General features: G+C 40.6%; 1 protein-coding gene across 4 annotated transcripts in view; it reads left to right on the forward strand.

The window, feature by feature from the left end:
- Nucleotides 1–22,792, forward strand: part of BRSK2 (BR serine/threonine kinase 2) — a 325,351-nt gene that overhangs the window by 241,673 nt on the left and 60,886 nt on the right. For all 4 annotated transcript variants that reach the window (XM_010565996.1, XM_010566000.1, XM_010565997.1 and 1 more), the window contains exons 6-9: nt 8,454–8,487; nt 9,391–9,459; nt 12,406–12,552; nt 20,045–20,076. In XM_010565996.1, coding sequence (XP_010564298.1) covers nt 8,454–8,487; nt 9,391–9,459; nt 12,406–12,552; nt 20,045–20,076 — 282 coding nt within the window. The remainder of the gene's footprint in view (nt 1–8,453; nt 8,488–9,390; nt 9,460–12,405; nt 12,553–20,044; nt 20,077–22,792) is intronic.

Consider the following 22,792-nt stretch of genomic DNA (forward strand, 5'->3'; position numbering starts at 1 on the left):
TTCTGAGAGCCACTCCTTAGATCTGCACAGATTTCTGTAGCACTGATGGCTACCTGGAGAAAACAATAAAAGTTCAATCCAGCTGTGTCTGTGTAGGAGAGCGAGGTAAGGGTGGACTTGCTGTTTCATTGACATAATTTGTCACTGACAGACTGCCCATTGGATCTTGATTGTAATGAATCTCCATTACTGGAAATGTCTATTGCGCAAATCTTGCATATACAAAGCACAGAAGAATAAGCCATAATTTTAAACATATGTCTTTAGACCCTTGAAGGGAAGAGGAGCTGTATGTAGGGTTTGCAGAAATAACTCAGCTTACTGCAGAAGTTGCACAGCAAGGCAGCCTCATGGAGAGATGGTCCTTGAAATGCCAAAGTAACGCAGTGAGTCTCTGCATTCCTCCAGGAGCGGGGGACGTCTGTGATCAAACAGCAAAGGAAGGAAGCGGAAGATGCGGTAGGATGCTGCTTCTATTATTTTAGATCTCTTCAGCTCTTACTCCTCTTTATCCATCCAGGCAATGGCATGCAGAGACACTCCCCTGTCTCTTTTCACAGTGATTCCTCCCAGCACACTGCCTTGCAGTGTTTCAGAATGGTAGATACTGTCCAATCCATCCTGAATTGTCACTAGGCAAGAAGAGTGAGTGCCTTATGGTTAAACCTCAGGACTGAGACCCGGGTGATCTGAGCTTGGCTTCTGCCTCTACTGAAGGCATTCAGGGTGGTCTTGGACAAGACGCTTTACCTTCCTCTGCTTCAGTTCTCCATCTTAGCAAGTCATTGCAGTGCGCAGGTTGCTCTGAACGTAAATTGCAGTAATTTCTATAGGAGTCTTGGAAAAGTAGGAAGTGTTGGGGCATTCCCTGGACCTTGTTCCCTTTTCTTGAACTAAGAGGGCTTATGGCTAAAATGAAGGATTGAAAGAAGATACTGTTGAGTTACGATTCTTGGGAGTTTGTAAAGGTCTTTCCTAATTCCCCATTGCTCCTCACAGAAACCTGGCAAAGTAAATTTTTGCCATCTCTTCACTTCTCTCCGTTTCACTCATCACAGCTTCAAATCACTGAGTCCTAGTGGGTGGAGATTCCTGCAAGCTGGCAGATGACTGAGAACCCACAGCAGTGCTAGTCTGTGTGCTGCCTGCCTCCAAATCTCTCGATCCCAACCAAAAGCTAGGACAGAGCTGACGTGTAAATGTAGCTTGCTCCAGCACCAGACCTGATCTCTGCTGAGGCAGTCGGTATGGAGACTGACGCCACTGCTGACAGCCCCACAATTAACTGACTGTATGCAACAGTTCCCCCATATTGGTGTCTCCACAGGGAACCCCTAGCCTGATCCAGAAAGCTGTGTGCATGTGGGAAGAGCAATGCAGATCATGATTTTTTTGAGAGTGAGAAGAAAGCCTTGTGCCTGTCAGTGGCATAATGGAGGAAAACAGCAACTTCCAACCCCAGCACAGTCCATTCCTCTGCTCTCAGCTCTCCCTAGCAATTCCTAGCAACACTTTGCAGACCCACAGATTGCCTGGATCTATCAAAAAAAAAAAAAAAAGCACATAATCTCATTAAGAACTGATTACTGGCTCTTTTTGAGCTCAGGGTATTTATAACAACCATTGCACTGTGTGTTTGTTAGAAATGCTAGCAGAGATCATCTAGTTCCTGATTCCCTTACATCTGTATTTGGTGTATCAGCACACCCGTGATGAGCAGATAATTCAGGAGAGCGATATTGATTTGCAACACACCTCAGTGTCCAAGCACTGTTTCTGATTTTAATGACAAGACGTGATGCTGCACATATTCTTTCCCCTTTATAATAAATGTGTGCATGTTGTCTAAAACATATGCAAGTGTCCTACATTCAGTTATTGTTAGGCTTGCAAATTTAGGCTCTTAAAATTGGAAATGCCAGAATTAGTACTTTTTACTCTATCTCATCAAGAGCTTCCATTCCCAGCACTCCGTTCCCATCTCCTTCCCTGATTTGCTCTCTAGTCTTGCTGACTTCTCCCAGTCATTTCTGCTCTGTATTTGCCCCAAATCCCAGATCCTTTTCTCTTTTCCACTAGGTTCCAGCTCTAGTTTACCCTACCTGGTTGTCCCAGTCAGTTGCTGTCAGTCCTGGATCTATTTCCCGTTGGTTCTGCACTCACTTTGTATTAAAGTTTGGTACCTTGTGACAACCCCAGCCGCAGCAGCTCATAGTATCAGTTTCAGGTAGAAAAATTGTTCTGTGAAGTTTTACCAATGCAAATAGAATTTTCATCCTGATGCTCTAGGGTGTTTCTGCTCGTAAATGCAAACTGCAGTTTTCTAGTGGCAGTTTGAGTAAATTTTTCTAGAGAATGCAAACAAATACTCAAGTTTTCCCTTTGCAGTTGAGAATACTAGAAATTTTCCTTTTTTATGGGAAAAAAATATTTAATTTAGATTAGACTTAGATGGTGGAAATGTTTTGGCCCATACACAACATGCATGCACACACAAGCATGAAACCAGTCTGAGGCAGATGACAAGCATGGAAAATTGTTGTTAAGTTGTTAAATTGACGGTAAGTCATGGGCAACTTAAAATGAGGATTATAAAGGAAAATACCAGACAACTTTATTAATAACCATTAATACCAGCCTCACCTATAATACATCCCAAGGTATGTTAAAAGAGCTTTAAGTCTGCAAAATCAAGCACTGAGAATTTAAGATGTGCTTAAAATGTTAAGATTGCCAGTATAGCATTAACTTAGCCCATGCATGTTAGGATATGGCCATTAATTACAAGCTTGTACAGTTTTCTCCCAACAAATCTTTGCCTCATTTGGTGTTTGGGTGGTGTGGTTTTTTTGAGCAAACAGCTATTTAATGTTTGATTTTTCCTCATGATTCATTTTATGGATCCATTCATAATTTCTGCTCACTGCATTCAAGCCTTGCTATGAATACTAGGTATGATTTTCATCGTAGTATCTTAGGTTTACAAATATTAATTACACTGTTTTCATATTATGTTTGCCACATCAATCTGGTTATCTCCATTTATATGAGGACACGTGATTCTGCAAAATTAAACTCAAAATTATCAACCAGTTTTGAGTGTGGATACTCTGGGGCCTCATATCTCAGAATACTCAGTGCTTGATAACAGTCCTTTACCTGGAGAGCAGAGAGCCTACCAACTGCAGCTGCTGCTCCACGTGCTTATAAATACTGTAAATCAGACTTCGGATGTGTTGCACTGTGATTTTGGAAACTGAGGAACCTGCAACTCATAATTACCTGTGAACATCTCAGTTTAAGGCACCTGTTCATTTTCTTTCACAGAAGGATTCTGTGGCAGGGGTGGAGAGAGAGTTTGATCCTCCAGTATGTCAGTCAGCTGCCTCTATCACAGGCTTGTCCTCCATGACACTAAACTTCCCTCACATTGCTACAGACTTTCCAACTTCAGCCACAAGTAAGACAGAGGCATTGGGGACAGCAACAGATCCACCACCCCACCCCGACTTACCTGCAGAGTACAGTATAACCTCTTCAAGCTTTATTTTAGCAATTCTTAACTTTTGAAAGCTTAACTTTGCAACCTTTATGCCCTCTTAATACAGGGGTCTGTTTCATTTTTTAAATTAGGATCTCTTAAAGGTTCCAAGTCTTAATAATTTGAACTGATATATTAATGAACTGATTTACAGATTCCCCAGAAATGTAATTGTGCTCAAGGAGTAAACAGCTGTAAGATGGCTGAGTGCTAGATGCTGAGTTTTCTCATATAAAGCTAAAGGACTGAGTTGAAGCTTTAATGGCAAAATAGCATTCAGCCTTAACTACAGCTACAGCCTTAATTACAGCCTTACCTACAGCTACTGCCTTCACTGCAACCTTAACTACCCACTGCTACTGGAACCATTTCTTCAGTCTCTCCCTGTCTTATTTTTCTGTGTGATCTGTGGCTGTCGCTTTCTCCACTCAGAATGCTCTAATGTATGTTCTTCTCCTGAAGAATTCCCTTTATCTATTTTGCTACTCCTCTGGCTTTCCCCTTCATCTCAGCCCTTTGCTACCCAGCATGGGGGGAAAGCACAAGGCAGCCGTTGTGCTAGTGGGTAGCTTCTGTCTCTGAAAGCCAGCTTGGAGACTGTGATTAACGGGGTGGGGGAGAAGGGACTCTAGCATCCGAGCAACAGCAAAGACAGCTAGACGTGGGAGGACTTCCATGCACCTGTACAACCTTCTGTATCAAGGTAACTTCATGCATAAGAAAAACAGAGGGAAGGAGGCTTCTTGTTCCTCCCTCTCTGCAGAAACTCTGCCTCCAGCTGTGAGGCCTAAGGAATGGCACTCGAAGCTTTTCTTCTTCCCCAAATAGTACCATCTTAAGGCATGGGACCAAAGGACCCAGGCATGGACAAGCGTGTTTGATGGGACCTGGGAACTCATCAGGTAGTGTAACACAGGATTTGTCACACTGTGGAGTAGGATTACACAGCTTTCCCTGTGCTTCTTGGATCAACCAACAGCTTCTCTGGAAAAGCAGTTACTGTATATTCCCAGATAAACCATACATGGGCAGTCAATTTGTGTGTGCACAGTGCAGGTCTCTTACCTACATAATGAGACCTGTAGGTCACAGGCACATCGCATCTGCACTGATGATGTTGCCCTGGTTGTCTCAGATCTACTGTAGCTGTGCTGTATCTTGATGTGCCCAGGTCAAGAACTACTTTTCTAGTTTCTCAGATGAAGTTCAGGATAGATACATCAAGGATATATACATTTCTTTCTGAATGCCTGACTTAACTGTCCAGGACTGTCCTGGATGTCACCATTGCACTCTGGCTTATCTCCTCCGGTTGAAATCCCATGTAAATGCTTTGCTAAGGTCCCCCAAGATCTATAAGATTACTGTGTCCTAGAGTCATAGCTGTGAATGACCATTCAGAGAGCCCTTCCTGCCCCAGACAAACTAGCCTTGAAATAAACACTGCCAACATCGGTGCTTTTTTTGCAGCAGTACCCAGAGGCAGCAACTGCTTCTTGATCTTGATGAGCGATATACTTATTTGTTATCAAGGGCAGATTGTGGCTTTTGCTGCACAGAGATGTAGCTGAATGATGAGGACATGGCCTAGGGGAAGAGGCAGGCAATGTTGCTCTTGACACACGTATATTGAATAATTAGTGATAAGAGCCAAAGAAATATTCATGACTCTGTAGAAAGATAAATAGATTTTTGATTAAATTTGAGTTTTCTCTTTAAAGCAGCTGAAGTTGCTCTGTGATTGGCAGCATGGAAATGAGTTTTCTATGGGTTCTGGCTGGCCGGAGGATCCCTTTTAGAGCTGTTAGCCAAGATAATGCTGCAGATATCTAGCTAGTGTGTGCTGGCAAGAATTCAGAATGGCTATGCCAGGAACCTGTGCTCTCTGGGCAGTTGCAGTGCATCTGTTGAATGATCAAATCAATCCAACTTGTTCAAAGGACTTATTATATCATTTTCTCCCCCCACTCTCCTAGATTTTAGCAGAATTTCAGTGGTGCCTTGTAAGACACCTAGCAGATTCCACTGCACTGCGGCTGACCTCAGGAGGGTAAATGCTTTAAGTGCATTTGCTAGTGGGACACATAAATAGGTATATACCTGTCTTGGGTTCTTCACAACACTTAACATTCTTCTTTTCAAGGATGTTAGCACAGGAAGCTATCGAGGTGGTTGCATTGCTCAGCATCCACAATTGAGAGTTCTGAAATCTTTGTTGGAGTCATCATGTTCAAATAAGAACTCAGAAGCACTCTGCAAATGGAGACACTGACTCTTCCAGTGCACCCCAGATGGCATGGCCACCCAAAAAGTATTGTGCTGAAGGATGATGCTGAACGGTACAGGATACCATGCAGGATTTGGGAGGTCTGGCTTAAGTTTCTAGCTTAGCCACAGACACCACCTGCAGTAGCCATTTAATGTACTGTCTGTCTTCGTGACTCACCTTCTGTAGGAAAGGCAATGGTAGCATCGTACCTGACAGAAGCTAAAATGCATGCAAGACTGAGAAACTCAGACACGCTAAGTGACAGGAGCTCAACAGTTATCTAGATTGTGTCTTCACTCCTTTGTTACCCCCCGCCCTGATACATTTTCCAATAAACCTAGTTTGACTCATTTATATAGAACATGTTAGAACTGGTCTTTCTATTCTGAGGTGACTAAACAGAGTGAATGTCCATGATGTTTTTTCCAAATTATAGTTGCAGTACTACCTTCCCTACAGCTCCATAGTTCCCTCTTCCACTGTTCTGTCTAAGCAGTCTAGCACTGGTGACAGTTGGCTGTGCTTGTCCAGTCCTGGGTTGCAGTCCTAGTTCTGGTCCTGGTCCTTAATTCTGATTTGTGTGTGCCTTAAGGATGACCTGTACACTATACACCATTTTTATGATAAGAAAAAAAGACACTACCACTAGTTAAGCATTCTCACAAGAATAATTTCACTTGTCTTCTAAAAGCTTGTAAACTCATGCATTAGTCCAGTGATATGACTCTTTAGTGGTTAAGGCTTTGGGGTATTGAAAAGAACAGGTGTAGAGTAGCTGCTGGATTGCTATAAAGAAGCAAATTCGCAGGGAACAATATAATTTGGAGGCTTGGGAACACATACATAACATTAAGTAATTCGGTGTCTCACTGTGGCCTCACTTTCTCTCCAGCAGTGGCCAGCACTATGCTGTAAGTAAGTCCCCCAAATGAGCCCCCACTTAGTCAAGAAGCAACAATTTTATTAACACTACTGCTTTAGCTTTATTTCATTATGTTGCCATCCTGCTCTTTGTTCCTATAGAAGCTTTTTCCCTAAAAGGTTAAAGCCTTGTACAAATCCCAGCATCAGTCAAAATTCAGTCATACAAACTTCTGTGAGGTATAGAAGTTGTGCTGGCATTGCTCTTCTTTTAGTCAGAAGAATACACTCATGGTGAGGTTCTGGTCACCTTTTTCAAACTGGGGCCAGCTGCAGCTTTTAAAAACGTTAAGTAACCTTGTCCATGTCCAGTAACCTTGTCCATGTCTATATGGCTGCCAGTGACAGAGCTGCCAAGAGAGCCAGATAGTCTGTCCACCCACTAGGCACAAGTCCATTCTTTTTGCTATCCTAAGGCCCAACTATGGCCAGCTCTCTGAGGGAAGGTTCTGGTTTTCATGATCTGTTTTCACTCTTGAATTGAGGTTTTTAAAATCCAGTCTAAATTAAGACACTTGGGATCACTACTGAGCGGATAGACCTGGTTAGAATACCTGTGATAACCTCTTAAATGGGGGGTGGGGGAGTATTAAATCTTGTACTAAACTTCTGAATTCCATCTTTCCTGAAATTTGTGAGGGATCAGCTGCATTTCTCTCTCCTTGCTTAAGTTTTGCTGTCAAGGTAGCTGCAGTCCCAAGTGTACCCTGACGTTATTATCATCATCTGCCAAAAGCTGTGATACCACATCAGGGCGTTCCATGCCCACAGGATGATATTTTGCCATAAGATAAGTGTAGTGTGTATGGAAATTCAATTAATGGGCTGTCTCACTGGGCATTAATGTAGCATCCTAGCACAAAGCTAACCTCATTGTGCCTCTGTTTTGCTCATTACTTTGTGAGACAGGTATTGCCCAGCCATGATTGCATTTGTCACAAGAAACAAATGCACAAATGAAGACAGGCTTAGGGACTGCTGGGAGGTGTCAGTATAAACAATAGCATGATTTGCCCACAGGTCTCAGACAGTTTGCATCCCTTTTACTTGTCAAGTTACTTTAATGAAGGCTATAAAATAAATAGCTGTGGCTATAATCTTTAGGAATTAAAATGATTACCTGGCAAGTTGAAGTAATTAACTATTCTCACCCAGAGATATATGGGTAGAAGGATGCAAAAAGAATATATTAATTCACTAGGTAGTGTACTACTGTCCATCCCTTCTACTATTTGAAAGAAAAAAAAAATTGCATGTTGAATCATGTACTGGTGGCTTTTATGACCACTAGAATAATTGAGAGCAATCGTAGCAGAAAAGATGCAAGACATGGTTTAGGGATGCATGTGTTTGGTCTGAAAATATTGTTCTGTCTCTTTTCTTATAAAAGGCTATTCTAATTAGATACAAGGCCTAGTTAAAGGGTGGGATTAGAGGGCTGGAATTCTATATAATCACAGAATATGCCTGGTCTTCTCTTCCTTCCTTGCTTTTAAGAAATTCTTAGTAGGGCCATAGAACTTTGAATTATGTTGCTTCTTGACCATTTTCTGAGTTTCTTAGAAATATGTTGTCATTGAGGTAAGGCAAAAAGTGCTGGTTTTGCACACTTGCATTCTGAATAAGCGAGCCAATCATGATTCTGCTAAACAAAATGGAAATGCATGTAATCCATATATACAAGGCTGTTACATGCTCATTTGACTGTATTTTATGTTTCAGATCACCACATTATGCTTGCCCTGAAGTCATCCGGGTAAGTTGGTTGACATTAGTGTGTATAAATATATTTTTTAAAGTGTCACTCATTGCAAGTACACAGACAGACCCTCTCTACAGGAAATCTGGCCAAGGCAGACAGCATTGGAAAGGACACAAGGAACGTAACTACGGTTTTGTTTGTTTGGCTCAGCCCTGAATCAAGCTACATAGACAGTATGAGGGAAATGATCGTGTGTTATTCTCACAGTACCCTTCGTGCCATGTGATCCGACAGAAATACAGTAGCCTCGTTTAACTTGATCTTTCCACCCAGGGGATGCAGTCCCCTACGCTTTCCTGTCTCTGCTGTAGCTGTCATTTCAGTAGAAGAGCCGGGGTTGCCTGTCAGTGATGTTGGTTTCCATTAAATGATATGAACTATCCTTTCCCTCTACTCTCCCTTTGTCCTCTGAAAATAAGTATCCAAGATTTCAGTGGCCAAGATTGCCCTCTTTTATAGCATATCTTTAATGTAAAGCCAAGCAGGAAGCATACAGAAGCAACTGTCCAGACAATACTATGAGTTCGCAAGTAACATGACTGGTGACAAGCTCCCTGAAGAACCAGGGAAGAGAAAAACACCTTCTTGATGTCCTTAATACACCTCTGACACGGTTTAAGTGCCAGATCTAATCATTTGTGAGCTGTCGACCGTTCCTGCCCTGCTCCCCACTTCTGAGCCTATTCTCACAGATCCCAGATAAGACTGTAAACTGATGTTCATAAAAATTCTATTAATGGGCTGTGTCATGGCCTCCGAGTTGGGAAGGCCACCTTGGGAAGCAGGTGGCTGAATTAAAATGTGGGGTTTCCCATTCTCCCCTCTCTTGTTCTTCAAGGATAATTAATTCATTTGCTAGTGAGCAGTCTTTTGAACGTCTGTGTCATTGCTGTGCAGGGTGAAAAATATGATGGAAGGAAAGCAGACGTCTGGAGCTGCGGAGTCATTTTATTTGCGTTGCTCGTGGTGAGTCATCTTCCTTGCGCTATCCTTTAAAAAGAAAAGAAAAATCTGAAAATGCTGCTGTATTTAATGGCGATTCTATTGAGATCATGTACAGATGGGTTTTTTTTAGTTCCCCTGGTTTTGTATCTCTCAGTTGCATCCTTTCCTCTTATTTCTACATCAGTCCCAAAGGAAAAGCATGAGGAATATTTCACTGCTGCTTTGAAATGCTGCTGCCCTGCACAGGAAAGCATAGACAAGTGTCAAAAACTTGTCTCCATAAATGCTCTTTGCTGTGTTGTGATACTGCAGCACGTTTTTTGATGGCAAAGGATGTGCAGGGTTGCCACTCCAGAATACAGAGAGCGTCCAATAAGTTGTCCTTCACAAGATCAAAATATGGCTGGGTTTGGGAAGTGTTCTGTTTTGTCTGCTGTATGTACGTATGTGTTTCAGTAGGTATATGCATACATTAACTGCAGTGTTTTATCAAGAGAAGATTTGAGTGCAACAATTTTGTTTTGTGCAAGTATCAAGCTACATTTTAATTTGGTACACTTGGGAATATAAAAGTGAGCCAGTAGTACAAAGTTTAAATTAGTTTCCATCTGGCTCAGTAATACTTTCTTTAGTATTCAAAATGTGGTATCTTGTAACTTATCCTTCTGTCGATCAAAGTTTCAATCCTCTGTGGAATTTATTCTGATTTGCAGTGGTAATGTAATACTCCTAAACATACAACAATGGGATGTCCAGCTGGAGGCAGATAGGCTTGGCATTTGTTAGCAATTTCTATAGTATAATGTAGGAAAATATAGTTTATGTTTATATAAGCGTATACCATGTACAGATTGAATACTGTATATGAGAATAGATTTTATGTGCATGTTAAGTTTTTTTTAGCTGTAATAGTTCAGATGATCATCTACAGTTATAAAAATAACAGGCCTGAAGTCAAATTTTGATGTCCTCATACATTTATTAGTAAACCTAATTACTTCACTCAAATGTTTTATTTTGACAAAAGCACTTGTACAATGTACAGTCAGAATTAGATTCTGCACATTATTTTTGTTTAAAATACTTGAAAATTTTAAAGGATTTTTTTTTTTCAAAAAATGTGATGATAATTTTATTAATGGCCCAAATCAAAATAACCTTGAAGTAATCTCAGTATGATGCTCTAATTCACCTTAACTGATCTTACTCTTTTTTTCTTTTTAGTCATTACAATTCACTGACATTTTTGAAGTTTTAGATTTTTTATCTTGATGTTGCCAGGGAAGAATTTCAACTATCTCACTAGATAGCACCTGGTCATCTATTGCTCCTGAGCAGCTATTTTCATGGCTGATAAAATAGAACTGTATAATGAGCTCTTAATATAACTTCTTGAATTTGTAAAAATAGAAGAGAGAATGTGTCAAGATGGTTAGGATTTGTAGGAGCGGGCTTTTCATTTCAGGGGGATTCTCTCTCAAGATTTGGTATCTCTCTGTTGCTGCATGTTCAACTGTTCCTACATATATACATGAGCCTGAAAAACGATTGAAATAAGTCTATTATTGACGGAGAGTGCAGAGCTCTCCAGTTAATTATGTCAGGACAAACCCTACAAAAAGTCTCAAGCTATAATAGCAGGTGGTAGTAATAAAAGAGCTGTAGTTGTTACCTTCAGGAAATGCCACAAAGCAGCCTTGCTGACTTCATCGTCGCTTAAATTGCATTAGCCAAAGTACTGAACTATCAGAATTGATTTTCCTTTAAGTCTGGAATGGTTAGGAAAAGAGTAGGTAACTCAGGGGATTGGTTACAGAAGGCAGGGAGGCTCTCTCTCTTCAAGGCCACTTGAATGAACAAACAACAGTAAATAGTGCCCAGTAGTGGTTGCCATCAGGTGGGCTTTCTGAGGCTTCTGTAAATGGAGCTGTTGGTCTCCGTAAACCATAGACACAGGATTGCTTATACAGATGCACTACTCGCTGTAGTAAGAGCAGTGCCAGAATTGACAACTTAAAGCTTCATTATCACAGCAGTTGACAGCTTGCAGCTTCCCACAAACCATCCTGGAAATCAAGGAAGCTCAGCACCTAGAATTAGGCAGTGAAAGAAGGAAGTGAGAATATCTAGAAAGGTGCAGACTTGCTATAAAAGAGTATCAGCTTCAGTTGGTGGAGTTATCCTAAAGATTTCAACTTCTTTTTTTTCCTTTTTGTCCTTGCAGCAAGGATAGGTCTTTTGCTGCTTTTTGTGGCAAGCTGATGATCTATTCAAAATGTAATTTCAGCTAAAAAAACCTCAAGCCATTCATGTAAGTGAGCTACAGTAGGGAAGCAATAGGAACTGATGACCTGACCACAGCATGGGAACTGGATGGAGTATATTAAACAGGTAGAATGTCTGCTGCTTCCAAAGGCTAATGTTGGTTAGGGTTTCTTTCAGCTGTGTCATTTCACTGCTACATCAGAAAGAGGATGTTCTTTACTGAAAGCCTCTCAAATTCTGTTCACCTTCTTTTCAATGTCTGCAATAAATGTGTCTCAGGAAGATTAAAAATAAGGAGACGATAAACATTGCTGCTGTGAAAGTATGCCCAGGAGGAATACCAGCAGATCAAAAGCTTGAGCTGAATTTAAGTGAATCCATGCATCTTTGGTGAATTTGCCTGGAAAGGCAATTTCATATTTTGTATTATGTTTTATACTGGTAGTCATTTTCTAATTAAAGGTCTAATAAAAAAACCTATGTCCTCAGTTTTGTTTCCTATGTTGGAGAAAATACAGCAGTACTAAGAAATTATTCATTTTCAATGGATAAAAGGGTTTTTCAGTTATTATAATAATTCCTTGTGAGCTGACTTCCTCTTTTCCATTCTCTCACCGTGTTTATCCTGGCTTTTCTCCTTTTGCCCTCTCTAATTCACTTTTGTTCTTCTCTCCCATCCACCACTCTGTCACATTCCTGCAGGGTGCTCTGCCTTTTGATGACGACAACTTGCGGCAACTGTTGGAGAAGGTGAAACGTGGAGTGTTCCACATGCCACATTTTATCCCCCCGGACTGTCAGAACCTTTTGCGGGGGATGATTGAAGTGGACGCCTCGAAACGTCTCACGGTAAGAAGGCATTTGCTGCAAGTCATGTGAGCAAGGCTTCATTTGTCATGTTGTTGCAGTTGCAGTTGAATAACTAAGGTAAAGTTGATTTACTGCTGCTCCTGTGTGTTTCCTCCTGGGTAAAGAATGAGTGGAGTTGGTGGAGTCTTTGGGAAGAAGTTAATTACCTTCTCTTTTGAATCATGAGGGCGGATTACCTTTGTGTCTCTTCTCTAGCCTCATAATTCTCCGTCATATGTAACAGTGGTCATTTAGAAGAAATCCCATGTAATGTCATCACAGTGCTACTGACCCATTAGCACGTTTTGGAGTCCACCTCAGTTGTCTGACTCTTCTGGCTGGTACAGCAGTTTGTCGGGGACGTGATATAACTGTTTGAAGGTCAAAACTGTTATTTGAAGCTTTGCTATTAAACAGAGTATGCTTTTCTTACATTTCTCACAAAAGTGATAGCCTCTCACTTCATGCCACGCAACCTGCATTGTATTCTATCCTGCATTTGCTCTGCATTATCCTCTAGCAGCCTTCAGAGCAAGTGTCTTGCAGTCTGCTCTTTCATCTTGTGCCCTGGGGTCCTGAGCATGATTAGGCCCACAGTGTTGAGCTCCTGGCATTCAGCACTGAGTCTTTGCATCTAGGATACATCCCATCACTACAACAGAGGCCCTGCAAGGGTGAGCACTGTGTAGTGATTGTATCCTTCATTAACAATGTGTTAATGTTTTGGGGAATTAAAAAAAATTAGCAATTAAAATCATTTTGGAAAGCAAGATTGCCTGCTTGTCAGTGGAGGCGTCTGCCTTTATGGGTACATTGCCCTTGTAAATCCTATTGTCAGGCTGTGGTGATGATTTTATACAGATTTACTAAGCTCACAGATTCTGAGTGGGAGTATGTATAAAGAAATGTAAATTTAAAACTCCTCCTGGTTCTTCAGTCTGCTAAAATATTTATAAATAAACTCTCAGATCACTGCTTGGCCTCTCTGCTGAGATTGCTAACAGCAGCATCAGTCTGTGCCAGCTGTGATGGTGCTTTCAGGATGCAGACACCTGTCTGCTAAGAAGTGAACTGAAACTCCCTTCACAACTCTCTTTACAGTATTACCTGACAGCTGGAGCTGGGTTTTTCTTTCATTCATTACAAAACCAGGTCATGCTCTATTTGGTGATGCAGGTGAAAAGTTCTTCATGCTATTATTACTAGTATCCGTACTTTTGCAAACCCAGTAGCCATCATGTTTGCAGTACATAAGTAGCAGTGGTTGGAAGAAAAACCCATCAAAATATTAGGCACTTTAAAAGGCCTTTTTTGAACAGATTTTTGAAGAAAGAAAAACTATTTTTCCAAGTATTTTCGTGGAAAGAACACTGCAGAGGTTAGGGCTATACCTTGAGACATGAGACAGCTGTTCTTCATGATCAAGAAAGTCACCATGTCCCTCTCTAGCTTAGTTTCCTTTCAATAAGGTAAACATAACAGTTTTCCTGTTGTGTTTTCTTTTTTTCTGTCAGAGATCTTAGTGCCGATTTTTGAGTATGCCAGGGAGCAGATCATCAGATCTTCTTCAAATTGTCCTGAATGAGTTTTTCCATAGAGCATAGTTCCTAAACATTTTGAATTGTGCAATACAGCAGAGAATGTACACGCATAAAAGAGAAAACAGTTAAGGTAAATCAAGGTCCCAGAGTGACAGCCCCGCCTCCTTTTCTTGATCAAAATTAAGCTCATATTTCCTTAGGGAGGAAAAAACCCCAGATCAGATAGTTATTGACAAGCACTAGCCAGTGAATTGTGAATAAGAATTTGAAGTAAAACATATTCGAGAGCTGAGAGCCGGGAGGAAAAAAGGATAGCTCTTTATTATTAGCTGCAATGTTATTTTCATTATTTTAGGGTCTCTCGGTTTGCTGTCCCTGCTGCTGTCACACTTCATGCTGTTAGCGTGCTGGTTGCTTAGATTGCCAGGCGGAAGGGAGCTCTTTGTTTACTGCACAGGAGCTAGGAATATATAGTTCATTTTGAGGAGAGATCTGAATTCTATTTTAGCTGTGTCCTGTGAAAAAGGGTATAAATATGGGTTTATTTGGAAGGCTCTATTCCTAGAAAATATCTCACTTGAATCAATTTGATATTTATACAAAGATCTGAGCAAAATTGTGGCTTGGGTACAATAAGTACAGATGTAGCTTTTACCATTACTGATCATTTGCTCAATATCTCACTGGTGAATTTAACAGAAAAATGTAGTGAAATGTAAGGTCACTAGAAATTTTTCTTTCATTTTTTCCTTTCCCTCTCTGCTTTGTTCCTTTTTTTGATTTGTTTCTCTTTTCCTTTTCATCCAACTGCATTTCCCTCCCTGCAGTAATTGCCATTTCACAGCACACCCACACCTTCCCCAGTCCATCTGTTAAAATGATCAACAAAAACAGAACTAGCATTCACATTTAACTGTCATCATTCGGCTTCAGTGTTTGTTAGAGCTTGAGAGGATTAATGGAGAGGAGGGTACTCAGAATTATTGTTGCTGGCCCTTTCCTGCCTTAAGAAATAGGCATTACCTTTCTTTGTATACGATTCATTTATGGAAAGAAGACTTTATTATATCTTAGTGGAATAGTGTTCACGCTCACCGTATATTACGTAGCCTCAAGTATGGTTAGTGGGACATCCTTGACCACTCTCCTTTACTGGACCTGCTTTACTAAACATGCTTTAAAATAAAAGAATCAATGTTTTTCTTTCACTACACTGCAACAGTGGATCTTAGCTGCTGGTCATGATATTGCTGACCACCCATATTCATGAAAGATGAAATCAAACAAAGAATGAGTACTGAGGTGGTCAGCATTTGAGAGAACCTGTCTGAATAGCACAGCCTAAAAGAGCTCCACTTAGTCTACACAGATGATGTCTAAGAAAGGTTGTACTGGTCATCTGCATATTCATGAGAGGTAGTTACTAGGGAGGGAAGGATTATTTAAACTAAAGGAAGGTACTGGCACAAAAACAAATATATGTCAAAAGGCCTTACATGAAAGTAGGCTAGAGATTAGCAGAAGCACTTTAGCCATATTAGTGGGGTTCTGGGCCAGCTTTCTAGTAGGATTAGTGTTGGGAAGGAAAAGTGAACTAGTTTTGAGTTTGAGAAGGTTTATGGAAGACAATGAGTGCTCTCGGTGCTTGCAGTACTGCAGGATGAGGTTTCTTTCAGTTATGTGCTCTTCAGAAAGTGAATGATTTTTTCCTTGGAGGTTTCAAATGATTCAGCATCTCTACAGTGGAGAATTACAGCTCCTGTAGTGAAATCCATTTACATTCACAGCCAATACTTTCTTCTACAGAAGCACAAAGGCAAAGGGGGGAAAGTAAGGAGCTTTTGGTCCACTTTCCGTTTAAAGATGGATGAACATTATCGAAACTTTGTCTGTAGAACAAGGTGGGTTAGAGCAGGTATTGCAGAATAAGCTATTCTGATAAAGCTGTTATTGTTCCAGTGTTGACCTTTTATTCCAGAGTAGAATGAATTGTCTTCCATGTTGGGTGTCCACGTAGTCTGAAATACCTGTCCCTGAATATTATCTAACTTAAATTACACGCATTTTTAGAATCTCCTCTCTGCTCTCTGATTCTGTTTTTTTCTTGGGTCTAATGTATGCTAATGATGGACCACAGCATCTAAAGAATATTAAAAAAATGAACAAGGGAAAACTCACCTGATTCCTTCTGCATTTTTCTAGAAGATCTTACAGTAAGGTGCCTGTCACATCATCTAAATTATCTCACTTTACTACCTGTAGAATGGAGGTAATTGTCCAGTTGATGTATTTAGGCTGTAAGCTCTTGGCTGCCAAGGGCCTATTCATGCACCGTGCACGTACCTCAGTGATACCTTGCCCTTGTCAAAGTCCATGGAGGCTGCTACAGTATGGCTGCTACTACTGACACAGATAATGGCTTTACCAGTGCTGTTTGCACTGCCAGCTTGAATCCTTTGGTCAGGAAAAGCCTCTACCTTGGCATTATACAGCAGGTTTAAAGCTCAGACTAGAGGATCTTCTGAATGAAGAAGATTTATCTGAGATATGGGTCAATTTAGTGCCCAGATGGGTTTGAGGCTGTTCCCTTTCTGGACAGGGAAGTTTGAAATTTGACATGAGTTCAAGTCCAGAAGCCCTCATCCATATCCACAGACTTTGAGAAAGTTTTTCTGTAGGTCAGAACTTCTGAGCTTGGCAACCACTCTGCTGAGATCAGTGCTGAGGATGTAGACAGCGCTGTCTTGTTTTCCATCTGCCTGTCTGTCTCCATCTGTTGTTCCCTGCCTTAGAATTCAGACATAAGCTCCTTGGGGGAGGAGACCTCTTTTTCTGATGAGCTTGTACAATTCTGTATCACAATGGGTCTCTCATCTGTGAGTGGGGCTCCTAGATGCTACTTTAGTATACAATTTTAATATATTTTGGAAGTATTTTTACATAAACCCATGATAACGTAATTCCCCCTCTCCTTCCATTACAGCATTTTAGCTTGCAGAAGTCTCTCCTCTGACTGTGTTCGTGCAATGGATCTGAGCATGTTTTGTTGTTTCAGAGATGGCATCATGAGACAATTGCCTGCAGTGGCTAGGAGATACTAGGAAGCAGCATTTTTACAGCTTCCATGAAATGGCATTAAATTTGGCAAACTCATGTGCAAACAGCAAGAAGAACCCTCTGGGAAGGGTTGTTAAATGCCTTCGTCACTTAAATGCATTTAAACATTGTGTTTAAATGAAGGCAGGAGGAGTGAGATTAGCTCCCACTGTGTATCTCCCTCCCCTGCATTGCATAGTAAAAAGCATACAGACTTCTCCTTGTCAAAACCAATCGCCCTCCCATAACCCTCTTGTCACTTTAATGCAGATGAAAAGCAACAAAGCATTAATTAATTACCTTTAAAAAAGCAGTGAAGATGTTGGCAGCAGCAAGCACACTTGTAATAACATTTCAATGCAATTACGTTTGAATCAGAATAGAAATTGGTTTTGTAGAATACTTTTTGTATCTGGGATATCCCAACGTACTTCACAGCAGTGGTTTTGATGTGGATTGAATGGCAGATGTGTAGGTAAACAGCAACCATGAGAGCTCTCATACACCTTCAAATGTATATCAAAGGTGCTACGGGGCTTCTCTTTCAGAAAAATGCTATGGGTTCATGAGCTTGAAGGAGGTTGATCAGCAGGAATGGGCAGAAGGGATTTCTCTTTGACACCTTCTCTGAAGGAGCCCAGAGGTTCTGTGACTAAGACATGAACTGGTGACCCTCCTTTCTTCCCCCTCTCTGACTCAGAACATGTTGTCTGCTTTGCCATGGCATTTCTGCATATCAGAGGCACAAAAGAACAATGTGACCCACGGAGACAGAAAATGCAGCAGGAGAAGCAAGCATGAAAGAGGCTTGGACATCACTTAGCTGTATCATCTGCATCTTGTCTGAAACCATTAATGTCTCTAACCCTCCATGTGGTGTATATGAAATAACGAGTAGATACACATCTCATAGGGTAGTTTTACTGAACAAAGGAGGTATGGTACACTCCTTAGCAGATCTTCACAGTACTATGGACCTGATAAGTAATGATGCTAAAATCTTGTCCCATGGAAACTGTACAAAATAGGTTCTTCTTATGTTCTGTGTTTGTACCTCAGCTTGCAAAGAACCAGGAGGAAGAGGGCTGCATCTCCACGCTGTTGGGGGAACACTCATAATGTGTATCTTATCTGGAGTTAAGCTGGTCAGGGGAGATGGCAGTGTGTCAGGAATATTCCACCTCTCTCTTAATAGTGCAGGGATGAAAGGACTACCTAATGTAAGGGAAATTGTGATGAAGGGAAATTATTGTGGCAGAACTGAGGCCACAGCTGGAAGCTGTGCAAGTCTGCCTGGGCCCATGGATATGCGTACTGGGGGGCATTGGTGCTCCCAGCACCTGAGCTGGTTAGAAGACAGCTAGATATGCGAGTACCAACTGTACCTCTGATTGCAGTGTTGATATAGTCTTGGTTTTAAAGGAGGTTGTTTGTCTCTCATACTGATCCCTGCAGCCTCTTGTCATGCTTTCCTAAGCTGCATTCCCTTGTTTCTTTATTTTCAGGAAAAGCCCTGTCTCACTTAAAAAATTATCTCATATAGAGCTGACCTCAGGTCTTCCTGGTCTCCCAGGCACGGAGCTGTTGTTCCATAGCACAGAGGTCTCTGATTCCTTGCTCTCTGTGGCAAACGCCTACTTTCTATCTCTGAGATTTTTTTGTTTGTCCGTTCCTCTGTTTTTTCTTCTTTTTCTCTCTGATTCTCATTGTTCTGGAATTGAAGTGGAAAGTAATAAGAGCAGGACAGCTGTCACCGTTCTTCCTGACCAGTTTAATGGGTCTATGGTTTCATCTTATAGCTGTTAGCACTTGAGTTTCCTTCCAGGTCTCCCCTGCCTCTCACCTGCGTGTTGCACAAATGCAAGCCTGTGTGCAGTGAGTGTGCATATTGTTCTGCACGTACAAAGGTGCTTTGTAGTGAGGAATATGAGAGATATTGTGCACATAATGAATAATCCCTGGGCATCTATAAAAAATTCTTTTCTACTGTGATGATGCTTCAAAAAAACCAGATTAGGAAGGTTCTGCTCTAAGTATATCATATGAACAGTTTGTTCTCTGCACTGTTAAGAGTTTCTCTTGGAAAAAGGGTGTTGCTTTCTTTTCCCCCATGCTTGTGGAAAACATGGTCATTGTGTAACATTTGCTGGGATCTGCCATCCATAGGTGGACAAGGCCACTGTTCAGCTTTGATCAGTCCTTCATTACACAGTAAAATGCTCATGTGTGAAACAGGGAAGTAAAAGAAATTTGCAGTCTGGTGTTCAAGTGCTGGAACAAAAAATGGTATTATTTTGACATAGAACCTTATTCTACTAGGTCTTTAGATTTTTATGTTAGATGTGAAGCCAATCAAGAATGGGTCCTGGTAGAAGGTCATATCACACATGAGCAATTTCTTTTGTTTATTCACATTATCTGTTTGAACCTGTTTCTATTTCCTTCTCTCTCTCTTTTTTCCAAAACAAAACTAGAAGTTAACTTTAGGTGTAAAGAATCAGCTATTATGCACATACAGAAAGGAGCAGTTTGTTAGCTTCGGTTAGGTTATAGAGGGGAAGGGCTTAGGAAGGGAAAAACTTAAATTGCCAAAATGCTTGTCTGTGAAGCCTGGTACTTACTCATTTTGCTGGGATTTGTTCCTGAGTGATTCCTTATGTCTGGAATTATAGCCTCATTTCCAGTGGGGTGGGTGAGGATGAGCATGCTCTTTATGCAGCATAAAGTTCCTGTTGTTTGCACACATCCATCTCTGGAATGTTGGACTTACTTGAATAAGCCTTTAATAAGGATGTCTTGTGGAGTTACCTTTTCTGTTTTACAGCACTGATTGCTTGTTTTCTTCTCATTTACAGCTAGAACATATTCAGAAACACATATGGTATATGTAAGTAACACTTTTTTAATTCACTTTTGCATGCATTCATTATTGGTTCTGTTACAGGAGCTGATATTCTAGTGATCTCTAAAGAGAGAGACTGGAGTTTGAAAGCAGCTTTTATACCGGTGGAGAAAGGGGTAGAGGACAGAAAGGCATCTAATTTTTTTTTTACCCTTTGCTACTGATATAATTTCATCTATATATGGTTCAAGCCGGGAACTTTTTATACAGAGGCTAACAATTGTTGAAATAAGATGTTCAGTCCAGCAACTTTCTGTGTTAAAAAGATACCTGCAAGTGATCAGCAAAAAAACCCCCAACTAACAGCCATGTTTAGTTTGCTATCCAAGTGCTACAGACAATCCTTTGTAATACCTTCTTGACAAGAAAGCTTTCATTTGTTCCTTCTTGGTATCTTGGCTTTTCTCTGAAGTAGAAACAAAAATGATGATATTGATAAGTAAGCACCTGCGAACAAGAGCTTTTCTGTCTCATAATCCCTACTCCTTCTTCTTTGCAGCAAGCTAAGAGGCTGCTTCTGACCTTGTAACCTGTTGATGTGAGAGTAGTTCTGTGACTTGATTAAAAGCAGCAGTCTTGACAGTGAAACAGGAGGTCTGTGAGAAAAGTATGCACCTGTCTAGTGGTTTGGGTATAAGGAAGATTGATGGCTTTTAAAAGTGACCTTGCACTTTGTGTAGCCTTAATAGTATTTCAAGAAACCTAAGTAAATAGCTTTTTTTTTTTATATTGATGATAACCTAATCAAACTAAGGAGAATACTTCACATATTAAACAAGGGAATGATGGTTTGATACATGCTTCTTGGGGTCAGCATACCAACAGGTTCCCCAGGTGGGTGATAAGGAAAGTTCTGCCTTCATAATCCTATCATTGCTCTTGGGAAATACTTGAGGATGATATGAACTGATATTTAAGCCTGTCACCAGGAAACAAATAAACTTTTGGTTTTGTTTTGTTTTCTCTAATTCTATCTTATGGGCAATGTTCACTTCTGGATTTATCTGACTTTGATAGGACCTGAGGGCGTTCAGCAGTTTGTTGAATAACATGGTTTTTTCTTAGTTCAGCTGAAATGGTGGCAGCACTCTGCCCATGGCTTTTTCATGCTCTCTCCAGTTACCAGTTGACATGGCACTTTTTTAAACCAAAGGAGGACTGGAGTGTTGTTTGCTGCAGGTATTATTTTTCTTTTAAACTCTCATGGATAAATGTAGGAGAAATGGAGGGGGGAAATCTCTAACTGTAATCTCTGAAATACCCCTCCTATAATGTCCTACTAGCAATTCCAGAAGTAAATGCTGTTTACATCAGACTGGACAGCTGATCCCCTCTGTTTCTTCATGGAGTGAAATCAGCTGACTTTCTCTGCTCTTTGATCAGAACTGGAATAAGAAATCAAATGAAATGTCATTGATCACTTATATTATTATTCTAACTCTCCTGAAGATTTTTGCCTGGAATTTTTCACCTGTTGAAGCACTGTTGTCCCAGGCTCACATGTACAATTAGGCAGGTGTTATTTCATGACTTTATTCTAGATTTAGAATTTGAAGATTTTTTTTCTTTGCAGACGTGTTTGAACATTTTCATGTACTTCTTGATGAAGGTCAGACTCTCTGATGATTGACACAATAAACAGTTTTTTACCCCAATGGAAATAGCATCCAAGGCTGTTTTCAGAAGTAGAAACTGAGTTTTGCAAAAGCAAGTCTCCCCTAGACTCCCAGTGTAGTCAATGCAGAGAGAGAAAAGCTCTTCCTGAAGTCTGTTCGGATTGCCTAAAATGAAGTTTCTGCTCAAAATAGCTTTTTTACTGAGTCTCTTTCTCATTTTCTCTGTACTGCCCATGGATTGACTCAAGGAGGTTAACCTCCTTTGGCTAAATTTAGTCTGTGAATAACCCTGCTACCTCCAAAACTCAACTACTTTCATCTGGTAATGTTTCACAGCCTCTCTGCTTTCATTTTGCCTGGAAATATTGATGCTGACAGAGAAGGAGGGATTATAAGTGTTTTACTCTGTGGCTGTTTTGCTCACGTCTTTCATTTTTTCTTTACTTCATGTAACACTGCTATTCTATGTAAAATCTTCATTCTTTGTCAGATATAGATTGCTGACCTGAAGGTTGTACTCAGAACATACAAGTGATTTCACTTAACTGTTCAAATAAATATTAAGGCTACAGTAAAACTGAGGAAAAGATTTAATTGCAAACTAGGCAGGCAGAGAAAGAGGTCTTGAAAGTTGAAATCATGATTCACAAGCCTAAAAAAAGGAAAAAAGAAACCAAAGAGAAACCTTTCATCACCAACCTCCAGTTCTTCTTGCTCTCCCACCCAAATTAATTCAGTGAGGTTTTTTAAGCCTTTTTAATTGAAATAATTTCTTTTTACCTCAAGTGCGGGTTATCATAAATCAGCAAATAACCAGTGGTTATTTTCACATTTTTTTAATAAAGCAAGAGGGCAAATAAAATTAGCTCTGATGGTAAATACATACTCCTGTAACACTGAGTTATTGCCCGAATTGTGAAGGTACCAAATTTCCTAAAACCAGAAAAAGAATAACTGTACCGGTTCTACTTTGCTTTGCACTGATGCAAATGTGCATCGTGGTGAGATTCATGAGGGAGTTTCATGGAGAGGCTGAAGAAGTCTGCCCTGGTCTGGAATCACAGCCATTGTATGCACTGATTCTC

This window comes from Haliaeetus leucocephalus, unplaced genomic scaffold (assembly GCF_000737465.1).
Source record: "Haliaeetus leucocephalus isolate CR32 unplaced genomic scaffold, Haliaeetus_leucocephalus-4.0 Scaffold200, whole genome shotgun sequence".
Taxonomy (NCBI): domain Eukaryota; kingdom Metazoa; phylum Chordata; class Aves; order Accipitriformes; family Accipitridae; genus Haliaeetus; species Haliaeetus leucocephalus.